The sequence below is a fragment of the Somniosus microcephalus genome, unplaced genomic scaffold (assembly GCF_052327205.1).
Source record: "Somniosus microcephalus isolate GS21.2 unplaced genomic scaffold, FLI_Smic_1.0 unresolved_chr4, whole genome shotgun sequence".
Lineage (NCBI taxonomy): Eukaryota > Metazoa > Chordata > Chondrichthyes > Squaliformes > Somniosidae > Somniosus > Somniosus microcephalus.
The window spans coordinates 58,308,116-58,321,525 of record NW_028225182.1 but is presented as its reverse complement, the minus strand read 5'-3'; the positions used below and the strand labels follow the sequence as shown (position 1 = coordinate 58,321,525).

The 13,410-nt window shown below is 50.9% G+C and overlaps 1 protein-coding gene across 1 annotated transcript in view; it reads left to right on the top strand.

Moving 5' to 3' along the window:
- Window positions 1–11,399: 11,399 nt before the first annotated feature.
- LOC147091155 (ceramide-1-phosphate transfer protein-like) overlaps window positions 11,400–13,410 on the top strand; it is a 54,282-nt gene continuing 52,271 nt past the window's right edge. Inside the window, exon 1 of the mRNA XM_085977625.1 lies at window positions 11,400–12,278. Coding sequence (XP_085833751.1) covers window positions 12,149–12,278 — 130 coding nt within the window. The 5' untranslated portion in view covers window positions 11,400–12,148. The remainder of the gene's footprint in view (window positions 12,279–13,410) is intronic.

Here is a 13,410-nt window from a genome sequence, read left to right as displayed (position 1 = left end):
GCGTTTGTAAAATGGAACGCAACACAGCCGACGCAGGCCCCGGGGAGCGCAAATTAAAGGGCACGTACCCTGCAGTATAAAGGGCAGCCATTTTGCAGCAAACACTCTTGTGCAACGGATTTCTGGACACACAACAAGGAGGAGAGCTAACTGGTTTCGTGCAGCAATAGCTCAGGTATTTTTGGACTCAGGCCAAAGCGCTGCAAGTGCCCTGTTGGAAATTTGACTGTTTGCCAGCATTTGATGGGGGCTGCATGGGGTGCCAATGCGGAGTTTCAGTGCCATGTGCGTAGGGTTCGCAGACGCGGGGTCAGAGGGGCAGCCCTGGCTAGAGGCAGAGGGGGCAACAGGCGTCGGCAACATAGGCCTTACCCAGTCAGGGTATACCGCCAGCAGCGCTCCTACCTCACCATGAGTGGCGCGCGATGTGTAAGAAGGCTGAGATTCCGAAAGGAGGTGGTTGCAGAGATCTGCCACCTGCTTTCGCAGAGATCTGCGTCCAAAGCTCAGGTGCAGGACGTCTCTGTCGGTGGAAGTGAAGGTGACAGTGGCATTGAACTTCTATGCCACCGGCTCCATCCAATCCGCTGTTGGGGACATAGCGAACATATCCCAGTTCGGCGTGCATCGCTGCATCCGCCAGGTGACCGATGCCCTTTTCAGAAGGAGACGCCAATTCATCTCCTTCTCCATGGCCCTGGAGAGCCAGCATCAGCGTGCAGTGGGATTTGCTAGACTCGCGGCCTTCCCCTTGGTGCAGGGCGCCATTGACTGTACGCATGTGGCTTTGCGGGCACCTCTGGAGCATGGCGAGCAGTATCGCAACGGGAAGGGCTACCATTCTCTCAATGTGCAGCTGGTGTGTGACCACAAGCAGCGCATCCTGGCTGTCAATGCCTGCTTTCCAGGCAGCTGCCACGATGCCTTTATCCTGCGGCAGAGTACTGTGCATGACATGTTCGAGGCACAGCCTCCCCCCAAGAGGATGGCTACTCGGGGACAAAGGCTATCCTTTGTGTACCTGGCTCATGACCCCGCTCCGCGCGCCCAGGACCGCTGCTGAAGAGGCATACAACGAGAGCCATCAAAGGAGCAGAAACATCATCGAGCAAACTATTGGGGTCCTCAAGCAGCGGTTCCGCTGCCTTGATCGTTCCGGCGGATCTCTGCAGTATTCGCCGCAACGGGTCTACCAATTTGTCGTAGTTTGCTGCATGCTACACAACCTGGCTCTCCGCAGGATTCAGGCACTGCCACCTGACGTTGGACCACCACCTCAGCAGGAGGAGGAGGAGTACGTTCCCAGGAGGGAGCGACAAGGTCCAAGGGCCGTCCGTCGCCAGCTTATTGAACGTAACTTCTAAGCCCCCTGTCAGGGAATGCCTTGTGGCCATGAAGCAAGACGAATGCAGCCGCTCCGCAAGCCCTCAGCCGGCGAAGGCAACAAAGACTAACGAGAACATCCATGGACACTGTCTGAATAAAGATAAATTTATATTTGACAAAAATGAAACCCCTTCCCACATGAATCCCCAAAACAATCAAAGGCCCCCACAAAAAGTGCAACAAACGACTCACTCCCACAACCTGGGGAGGAGTAACTCCACATTTGAACAAACCAGGCCTCAACCTTGGCCTTAACGCAAAAAACATACCCATAAACAAAACAACCATGGGCAAAATAAAGATGTCCACCGCCATATAAAATGAAAGCTGGCCACACCCTCTACTTACTGGGCCGCGAGGGCGAGACCTTGTCCAGCCTTTTGGCGCCCCTGCCCGGCCTGCTGCTCCTCCGCAAGCTCTGCCCAGTGGCTGCTGCGAGGCTGGGGGAAGGCGCCTGAGGGTCAGATGTCCTTCCGCCAGATGGCCCTGGGGGGCGGCCTACACGTGCTTTGGGCCTCGAGAGGCCGGCTGTTGATTGGCGCACATGTGCATGGCCACCATCAGCTCCAGCCGCTTGCCGTTGACGCTCCACTGGGGGAGTGGCGGCGATGGATGGCGCAATGTGGGCAAGCTGGCGTATTGGAGGCGCTGGCTGGTGATGTCGCACGCTGGCACTCGCCCGGGCACGCACTGCACGATCCGCACCAATCAGCTGAAGGGCGGATCGCTGTGCTGCTGCAGCGCGGCGGGTGTCCTGGCGATGCCTGGCTGAGGCAGCGCGTGTGGCAGCAGTGAGTGCCCCTGTTGCCCTGGTCTGCGCCCGCATCACATCCGCCACTGACTTGATGGCATCAGCCAGCGACTCCATCGCCGGAGGCATCCGTTCCACTACCTCCATCATCATCCGGCCACTCTCGGCATTTGATGCCCCAAACTCCCGCACACTGGTCGCCAGCGACTCGATGGCCTCAGGCATCCGTCCCACCACCTGCATGAGCTCTGTGTGGCGGCGGTCCGAATCCTCGGCCATTTTGTCCAGCTGGCGCACCTCCTCCGAGGTGAAGGTGGCCGGACTGGAGGCGGGACTCTCCCGCTGGGGAGCAGGGGTCTGAGCTAGGCGACCCTTGGCACGTTGCTGGCGCCGAATGTCCGCAGCAACTGCACTCCCCTCCGATCCTTCCCCCCTCTGGGGGGAAGGCCGCGGCCCACCCGCAGCCCTCCTGGGTGGCCGGACGCCACTGGTCCCAGCAGCTGCACTCCCCTCCGAAAGTTGCTCCAGGCTCTCGTCCAGGGAAGACGTGTCCAACACTTCGCCCTCTGCTGCGGGACCTGAGTCCTCCCCTGATGGTCCGGGTTGCTCTTCCTCCTCCTCCTCCTCCTCCTCCTCCTCCTGTTCGGAGGGGCTGTCACTGGCAGCTTCAGGGAGCTCTTCGTCACCAGCTGAAAGCAGGAAGGCACAAGAGTAGCTTCAGAGTGAGGAGAAGGCATCAGCGAGGGAGTCATGACTGGTGGCATTCAGCGCATTGGTGGCACAGTGGCAAAGGAGGTAGCTCGGATGCGCAAGTGCGACGAGAGAGGGCCAAAAGGCGAGGTCCTTACCATTGCCGGGCAGCGGAGGGTCGGCTTCTCCGCACGCTCTGGGCACAATCACGTGGCCTCCCATGAGGCCACTCACGCGCTCCTCCAGGGGAGTGAGCTTCTGGAACTTGGCGCGGCCTCCCCCGGTGATGTCGCGGCGCTTGCGATTATTCGCAAGTTTAGCCTGCAAGAGAAAGGACGGGCTCTAAGTACGGTGTGTAGCCGTGATGTAGTGTGCACTGCCTCCCATGGTGGAATAGCTTGGCCAGAGTGTAGCCCTGATCTAGTGTGCACTGCCTCTCATGGTGGAATAGCTTGGCCAGTGTGTAAAGTGCAGAATGTGCAATTGATGCTCATGACTGTCCCAAAGCTGCTGGCTGAGGGCTGCCCATTAGGCCTTTCAGGTCCCTTTGCCCATCATGTCAGGTGTACATGCAAGAATGAGGAGGAGAGTGGAAAGGGTACTCACCCTGACAATCCTGGTCAGGTCATTGTATTTCTTCCGACATTGCACCTTGTCCCTGGGGGCATCGCCGTAGGACGACACCCTGGTGGCGATCTCCCTCCAGGCTTTGGTGTAGACGCGGTGGGTGGGATTCCTGCCATTGTCTGGGAACAAGATCCTGCACCTCTTCTCCAATGCTGTCAGCATGATATCCAGATCACGCTCTGAGAAGCGCAGGGCACGCTCACGGGCCTTATCATGCGTTGCCATGGCTCCTTGGCCTCAGCAGCAGTGTTGAGGCCTAGTTTGAAAGCTGCAGTGTGCAGGGCGTGGCAGCAGACCAAATCGTCCCTTCCCCCTTTAAGAGCTGGCCGGCGCCACGGGGTCTGCTGTCAATCAAAAAATGACCGCACCCGCGCTGCGCCCCGCCTCGGCGCTATCCCTCTGCACCACCGGCTTAGCGCCTAAAGATAGGCGTGCAACGCCTCTTTTAGCGCTCCAGCAACCTCTTAGGGCAAAGCAACTGAATTTCGGCGAAGGGGGCGCAACTTTGGGGCGGGTGCTAAAGTCGGGCGGGCGCTAACGTTAGCGCCCCAAAACTGGCTATACTGAATTTCTAGGCCTTTGTGTCTTAATGCGAGGAGCATTTGTAATAAGGTGGATGAATTGGCTGCGCAAATAGAGGTAAACGAATACGATTTGGTTGGGATTACAGAAACGTGGCTCAAGGATGGCCAAGACTGGGAACTCAACATCCAGGGGTATTCGATATTCAGGAAAGATAGGCAAAAAGGAAAGGGAGGTGGGGTAGCATTACTGGTTAAAGAAGGGATTAATACAATTGTAATGAAGGATATTAGCTCTGATGATGTGGAATCTGTATGGGTAGAATTGAGAAATACGAAGGGGAAAAAAACATTAGTGGGAGTGGTATATAGACCTCCAAACAGTAAGGTGGAGGTTGGGGATGGCATTAAAAGGGAAATTAAAGAAGCGTGCAATAAGGGCACAGCAGTCATCATGGGTGACTTTAACCTACATATAGATTGGACCAACCAAATTAGTAACAATACTGTGGAGGAGGAATTCCTGGAGTGTTTACGGGATGGTTTCCTGGACCAATATGTCGAGGAACCAACCAGAGATCAGGCCATCTTAGACTGGGTATTATGCAACGAGAAAGGATTAATTAGCAATCTTGTTGTACGAGGCCCCTTGGGTCGGAGCGATCATAATATGATCGAATTCTTCATTAAGATGGAAAATGAAGTAGTTGACTCAGAGACTAGGGTCCTCAATTTAAATAAAGGAAACTACGATGGTCTGAGGAGCGAGTTGGGCAGGATTGAGTGGGGAATGGCGCTCAAAGGGTTGACGGTGGATAGGCAATGGCAAACATTCAAAGACCGAATGGATGAGCTACAGAATTTGTTCATCCCAGTTTGGCGCAAAAATAAAACAAAAAAGGTGACTCAACCGTGGCTAACAAGGGAAATTAGGGATAGCATAAGATCCAAGGAGAGGACATATAAATTGGCTAGAAAAAGCAATAATCCTGAGGATTGGGAGCAGTTTAGGAGTCAACAAAGGAGGACAAAGGGATTAATTAAGAAAGGGAAAATAGAATATGAGAGTAAGCTAGCAGGGAACATAAAAACTGACTGTAAAAGCTTTTATAGATATGTGAAGAGAAAAAGATTAGTGAAGTCAAGCGTAGGTCCCTTGCAGTCAGAATCGGGGGAATTTATAATGGGAAACAAGGAAATGGCAGACCAACTAAATGCATACTTTGGTTCTGTCTTCACAAAGGAGGACACAAATAACCTCCCAGAGATGCCGGGGAACATAGGGTCTGATGAAAGCGAGGAACTGAAAGAAATCAGTATTTGTAGGAAAATGGTGTTAGGAAAATTGATGGGACTGAAGGCCGATAAATCCCCAGGGCCTGATGGTCTACATCCCAGGGTACTTAAGGAAGTGGCCCTAGAGATAGTAGATGCACTACTGATCATCTTCCAGAACTCGATAGACTCTGGAACGGTACCCATGGATTGGAGGGTAGCTAATGTTACCCCACTATTCAGAAAAGGTGGTAGAGAAAAAGCGGGGAATTATAGACCGGTAAGCCTGACATCGGTAGTGGGGAAAATGCTAGAGTCTATTATAAAAGATGTAATAGCAGAGCACTTGGAAAGCAGTGACAGGATCGGACAAAGTCAACATGGATTTACAAAAGGTAAATCATGCTTGACTAATCTACTGGAGTTTTTTGAGGATGTAACTGGTAAAAATAGATAAGGGAGAACCAGTGGATGTGGTGTATTTGGAGTTTCAGAAGGCTTTCGATAAGGTCCCACACAAGAGATTAGCGTGCAAAATTAAGGCACATGGGATTGGGGGCAAGGTATTGACTTGGATAGAGAACTGGTTGGCGGACAGAAAGCAAAGAGTTGGAATAAACGGGTCGTTTTCCGAGTGGCAGGCAGTGACTAGTGGGGTACCGCAAGGATCGGTCCTAGGACCCCAGCTGTTCACAATATATATTAATGATCTGGATGAGGGAATTGGATGTAATATCTCCAAATTTGCAGACGACACAAAGCTGGGCGGGAGGGTAAGCTGCGAGGAGGATGTCGGGAAAATCCAGTACGATTTGGACAGGTTGGGTGATTGGGCAGAAACATGGCAAATGCACTATAATGTGGATAAATGTGAGGTTATCCACTTTGGTGGCAAAAACAGGAAGGCAGATTATTATTTGAATGGCAATAGATTGGGAGAAGGGGAAGTGCAAAGAGACCTGGGTGTCCTTGTGCACCAGTCGCTGAAGGTAAGCATGCAGGTGCAGCAGGCGGTTAAGAAGGCAAATGGTATGTTGGCCTTCGTAGCAAGAGGGTTCGAGTACAGGAACAAGGATGTCTTGCTACAGTTGTACAGGGCCTTGGTGAGACCGCACCTTGAGTATTGTGTGCAGTTTTGGTCACCATACCTGAGGAAGGACGTTCTTGCCATGTAGGGAGTGCAGCGAAGATTCACCAGGCTGATACCTGGGATGGCAGGAATGACGTATGAGGAGGGATTGTGTCGATTGGGCTTATACTCACTGGAGTTTAGAAGATTGAGAGGGGATCTCATCGAGACCTATAAAATTCTGTCAGGTCTGGACAGACTAGATGCAGGAAGGATGTTTCTGATGGCCGGGGAGTCCAGAACCAGGGGTCATAGTCTAAGGATAAGGGGTAAGCCATTTAGGACTGAAATGAGGAGGAATTTCTTCACCCAGAGAGTGGTGAACCTGTGGAATTCTCTGCCACAGAGGGTGGTGGAGGCCAGTTCATTAAATATATTCAAGAAAGAGTTGGATATGTTTCTTGAGGCTGAAGGGATCAAGGGATATGGGGAAAAGGCGGGGACAGGGTACTGAATTTGGATGATCAGCCATGATCACATTGAATGGCGGAGCAAGCTCGAAGGGCCGAATGGCCTATTCCTGCTCCTATCTTCTATGTCTATGTCTATGTCTGATCTTCCGAGCCGAGATCCTTTCTCGCTACTGTCCTTATGTCATCCTTTATTATCCGGGCTACTCCCTCTCCTTTTCCGTTCTGCCTGTCTTTTCGAAACATCGCGTACCCTGGAACATTTAGTTCCCAACCTTGGCCAACTTGCAACCATGTCTCTGTAATGGCTATTAGATCCATCCCATTTATCTCTTTGTGTCACTAATTCGTTTATCTTGTTACAAATGCTTAATGAATTCGGATAAAGAGCCTTTAATTTAAATGTTTTACCATTATTCCCTGCTTTGAACTTATTCTCTGCTGCACTGCTACCGTTAAACTCTCTGGCCTAGAAATTCAGTGGGCCTTGCACCCACTTAGCGCCTAAAGAGGTCTTTTGCGCCGGCGGGGTGGTAGCGCGGAAATTGAGTGCAGCGGTATTGGCGGCGGTAGCCGTTAGCGCTGCGCCGGGACCGATGACGTCATCGGTGTGCGCGGTGGCCCGTAACGCCCCGAAACCGCGCCGATCCCCATATTTATTTGCGGCCGCCTCCTCCGAAGCGGGCGCAAACAGCGACCAGAAAACGGGGCCGTCCTGCTGCCATAATGGGGCGCTTTAAAGCGGAAGGTGCGGCCGGCCGCTTTTTCGGCGGCCGCTTGCCCGCACCTACTTCCCCGGCCTCCTCCAACCCCCTGCGGCATTGCCGGCTGGTTTCCGTGGAGCCCGGCACTTCTCCGTTGTGCCGGGCTCTTTTGGCGGCACTCGCGATCGGGGCTCCGGCCGTTGCAGGCACCTCCTCCTTAAGAGAAGGAGGAGGCCTGCAGTACTGCAGCCTGCCGCACCGCTTCGGGTGGCGCTGCGGCAACTAGCGCGCCGATATTCAGTTGCAGCGCCCCAAACTGAGGCGGGCACACCCTGGTATAGCGCCCGCTTCCGAATTGGGGCGCAGAAGACGAATATACGGCGTGCGCTAATGCCTCCCCGCCCAGCGCTAACTTTTGGGCGCGAGCAAGCTGCCCGCGCCCAAGTGAATTTCTAGGCCTCTGTCCCTTCCCGTCACCCTCTGCTTATTTTTACCCAAATTGCTACACTGCTCTATTGCCTTGACCTTTCTCGTTAGATTTCTAAATCCCCCCTCCCTTTCTTAGTTTAAAGCCCTATCTACAGCCCAATTATTTGATTTGCCAGGACGCTGGTCCCAGTCCGGTTTAAGTGGAGCCCATCCCGACGGAACAGCTCCCTCTTTCCCCAGTACTGGTGCCAGTGCCCCATGAATTGAAACCCCATTTTCCCACACCACTCTTTGAGCCACGCATTTAACTCTCTGATCTGCTTGTAGTAACCCAGAGATTATTACTCTTGTGGTTCTGCTTATTAATTTAGACCCTAGCTCCTCAAACTCCCTCAGCAGAACCTCATTCTTAGTTCTACCTATGTTGTTGGTTCGTACATGGACCATAACAACTGGATCCTCCCCCTCCCCCTCTCACTCCCACTCCAAGTTCTTCTCCAGCCATGAGGAGATATCCTTAACCCTGGCACCGGGCAGGCAACACAGCCTTTGGGACTCTCTTTCGCGGCTGCAGAGAACAGAATCTATCCCCCTGACTGTACTGTCCCCCCCCAATACTACCACATTCTTTCCTTCTCCCCCCCACTTGGATGGCCCCCTGTACCACAGTGCCGTGGTCAGTTTGCCCATCCTCCCTGCAGTCCTTTTCCTCATCCACACAGGTAGAAAGTACCTCGTACCTGTTGGACAAGGTCCAGGGCTGAGGCTCCCCTATCGCTACATCCTGGGTCCCCATACCTTCCTGACTCGCAGTCACGCCCTCCTGTCCCTGACCACTGACGAACTCTAAAGTACTACTTAACCTAAAGGGTGTGACTGCCTCCTGGAACAAAGCGTCCAGGTAACTCTCCCCCTCCCTGATGCATCGCAATGTCTGCATCTCGTATTCCAGCTCAACAATTCTGAGTCGAAGTTCCTCAAGTTGCAGACACTTACTGCAGATGTGGTTGGTTGTGATCGCGATGCTCTCCACAGACTCCCACATGCTGTCCTGATGGGTCTTAAAATCTTTTTATGGGTATGGAATACTTGAACCTAAAGAGTTGTTCCATCAGTTACAGGTGTCAAATGAAAATAGGCAACTTTTTTAGTAAACAGCATTGAGTCATATAGCACAGAAGGAAACCATTCGATCCATTGTGCCTGTGCCTCGATTGGACAGTCTGTGCGGCGGGCAAGAGGGAATGTCACTGGCAGGAGGCCGCAGCTGAGGACCCTTGGGGATGGTCCCTGGAAGTTAGGAGGTGGAGAGGTTGGTGATCGAAAGAAGCTGGAGGTCTGTGATCTGGAAGGGGGAGGGGCCGCAATTGGGAGGGAGGAGGTTGGCAGTCGGTGCTGGGGGAGGCCAAAGGCTTCCTTGAGGGACCGGGGGAAGCGGTCCTGCTCTGACTGGACTGTTTGTGTTAAAATTCCATTTGCTGTATAGAATTACTTGAGGATGTAAATGGTAGAATAGATAAGGGAGAACCAGTGGATGTGGTGTATTTGGACTTTCAGAAGGCTTTCAATAAGGTCCCGCATAAGAGATTAGTGTGCAAAGTTAAAGCGCATGGGATTGGGGGTAAGGTACTGACTTGGATAGAGAACTGGTTGGCAGACAGGAAGCAAAGAGTTGGAATAAACGGTTCTTTTTCCGAGTGGCAGACAATGACTAGTGGGGTACCGCAGGGATCGGTCCTAGGACCCCAGCTATTCACAATATATATTAATGATCTAGACGAGGGAACTAGATGTAATATCTCCAAATTTGCAGACTACACTAAGCTGGGTGGGTGTGTGTGCTGTGAGGAGGTTGCAGAGAAACTCCAGTATGATTTGGACAGGTTGGGTGATTGGGCAGAAGCATGGCAGATGCAGTATAATGTGGATAAATGTGAGGTTATCCACTTCGGTGGCAAAAACAGGAAGACAGATTATTATCTGAACGGCAATAGATTGGGAAAAAGGGAAGTGCAACGAGACCTGGGTGTCCTTGTGCACCAGTCGCTGAAGGTAAGCATGCAGGTGCAGCAGGTGGTTAAGAAGGCAAATGGTATGTTGGCCTTCATAGCGAGAGGATTCGAGTACAGGAGCAAGGATGTCTTGCTGCAGTTGTACAGGGCCTTGGTGAGACCACACCTTGAGTATTGTGTAGTTTTGGTCGCCTTATCTGAGGAAGGATGTTCTTGCCATGGAGGGAGTGCAGCGAAGATTCACCAGACTGATACCTGGGATGGCAGGAATGACGTATGAGGAGAGATTGGGTTGATTGGGCTTCTATTTGCCAAAGTTTAGAAGAATGAGAGGGGATCTCATTGAAACTTATAAAATTCTAACAGGACTAGACAGACTAGATGCAGGAAGGATGTTCCCGATGGCGGGGGAGTCCAGAACCAGGGGTCACAGTCCAAGGATAAGGGGTAAGCCATTTAGGACAGAGATGAGGAGGAATTTCTTCACCCAAAGAGTGGTGAACCTGTGGAATTCTCTACCAATTCATTAAATATATTCAAGAAGGAGTTAAATATATTCCTTCAGGCTAAAGGGATATGGGCAGAAAGCAGGGACAGGGTACTGAATTTGGATGATCAGCCATGATCTCATTGAATGGCGGAGCAGGCTCGAGGGGCCGAATGGCTGACTCCTGCTCCTATCTTCGATGTTTCTATATATTGAATTTCACCTGCCACCTGTCTGCCCAATCCCCAAGTATATTGAAATCTTCCTGTAGCTAATCATAGAAATTTACAGGAGGGGGCCATTCGGCCCATCATACCTGTGCTGGCTCATTGAAAGAGCAGTCGTGCTTAGTCCCACAGCCCCGCTTTTTGTCTGTAACCCTGAGAGTTATTTCTGCAGTCAGCTTCCACCACCTTTTCCAGTAGTGTTCCAGATCCCGACAACTCTCTTGTGTAAAAAAAAAAGAAATTCTCATCTCCCCTACGGATCTTTTGCCGATGATTTTAAAGTTTGATCCCTTCACTAGGTAGTTTCATTGCCTTGTTTGCGAGACAAATAACTTGAGTGTGCCTGGATTAGGAAAGGGCGGGGGAATCGGCTGCTGCAGGATTGGGCTGCATTGTGGTGCCCTCCACAATAACATAAACAGGAGTTTGCTAATAAAGAAAGACTTGCATTTATATAGCGCCTTTCATGACCACCGGACGTCTCAAAGCGCTTTACAGCCTATGAAGTACTTTTTGAAGTGGAGTCTGTTGTAATGTGGGAGAACAATGTATTTATTTATATAGTGCCTTTATTAAACGTCCCAAGGTGCTTCACAGGAGTATTATAAGACAAAATATTTGACACCGAGCCCCATAAGGAGAAATTAGGGCAGATGACCAAAAGCTTGGTCAAAGAGATAGATTTTTAAGGAGTGTCTTAAAGGAGGAAAGAGAGGTAAAGAGGCGACGCGGGTTAGGGAGGGAATTCCAGAGTTTAGGGCCTAGGCAACAGGGCACGGCCACCAATGGTCGAACGATTATCATCAGGGATCCTCAAGAGGTTACTGTATGGGTTACTGTATGGGTTACTGTGGGGGTTACTGTATGGGTTACTGTGTGGGTTACTGTGTGGGTTACTGTGTGGGTTACTGTGTGGGTTACTGTGTGGGTTACTGTGTGGGTTACTGTGTGGGTTACTGTATAGGTTACTGTGTGGGTTACTGTATGGGTTACTGTGTGGGTTACTGTGTGGGTTACTGTATGGGTTACTGTATGGGTTACTGTATGGGTTACTGTGTGGGTTACTGTATGGGTTACTGTGTGGGTTACTGTGTGGGTTACTGTGTGGGTTACTGTATGGGTAAAGGCAACAACCCCCATGGAATGTCCTGGTCTAGAAAAGTCAGGATCACACTCGGCAGTTTATTTATATAATAATCCACCGGAGAGCCCCTAATATTGAGTAACACAGAGCCTACATGCAGGAATTCTAGATCTACATAATTCGATGTAAAGAGGAGTTCTGCTGATATTTCCCTTTTATGATTCTAGTGTGTTGGTTGAGTGATTGCGGAGGGAAATAGTACTTTGGAACCTCTTTGTTTGCTGTGAGAGGCCACAGCATTGACTAAACATTTCACAAGCGGGAACAAAGGTTTCACTTTGAAAGCTGTCAATGGGAGCTCTTCACAACCAGTGAGAAGATGGGACACGGACTGACAGTATGTCAGCAAACCTGATATGTATTCGAGAAATCTACACACAATGAATAAGGAGGGATTTATGTGCAGTAAAGGGAAGACCCTCCGCTTTCTCCCGCTTGTAGTGCTCATCCTCCTCCTGCTAAGCTATCTAACAAGCTTCAACCTCCGTAAGTACAAAGGATTATCAAAGTGCATGTTGGCTGGGGGCTGAAAATTTATGCTACTCGCCCACTGTTTTATATTTCCTTTCCATTTCCATAGGTAACATCCCAGCTTTCCCCACCAGTCTCTCCCTGATTTTCAGTGGAGGGAATGTTTGACAGACACGAGGATTGCTGTTGTTCCCTTTGGGAGGATTCGCAAGTTGATTAACAGTCTGACTGACCACGTTAACGCTCCTTCCATGGCCGTAACCATCTTTATACCAGCTGTTAGGGTTAGTCCTAAAAGGCAGGAGGGTTTTATGGGCTCCCACCCCCACCCCCACCAGACACGAGTAACCTGCTGCTTGTCAAGCCAGAATCCAAAGCTCCGACTCCACTTGCTGTCTGGAGTGGTGGAAGTGGGGTTGCGAATCCTGCACCTTCTGGCCCAGAGGCTCACTCCCAGGATTGTTCTGATGGTTGGTTAATGAACTGCCTGGTAACATCAGTGCTGATCTCAGCAAGGCAAACGAGAGGGACAACAAATAACTTCAGTGTGCCTGGATTAGGAAAGGGCAGGGGAATCGGCTGCTGCTTCTGCTCATCCTTGAAAAGTGCACATGTGGAGGGTTGTCAAATCAGAACAGGATTGGGCTGCATTGTGGTGCCCTCCACAATAACATAAACAGGAGTTTGCTAATAAAGAAAGACTTGCATTTATATAGTGCCTTTCACAACCACCGGACGTCTCAAAGCGCTTTACAGCCTATGAAGTACTTTTTGAAGTGGAGTCTGTTGTAATGTGGGAGAACAATGTATTTATATAGTGCCTTTATTAAACGTCCCAAGGCACTTCACAGGAATATTATAAGACAAAATATTTGACACTGAGCCACATAAGGAGAAATTAGGGCATATGACCAAAAGCTTGGTCAGAGATAAGTTTTAAGGAGTGTCTTAAAGGAGGGTAGAGAGGATAGAGAGGTGACGAGGGCTAGGCAGGGAATTCCAGAGTTTAGGGCCCAGACAACCGAAGGCATAGTCACCAATAGTTGAGCGATTATAATCAGGGATGCTCAAGAGGGCAGAATTAGAGGAGCACAGAGATCTTTTGGGGGGGGGGGCGGTTGTGGGGCTGAAGGATATTAGAGATAGG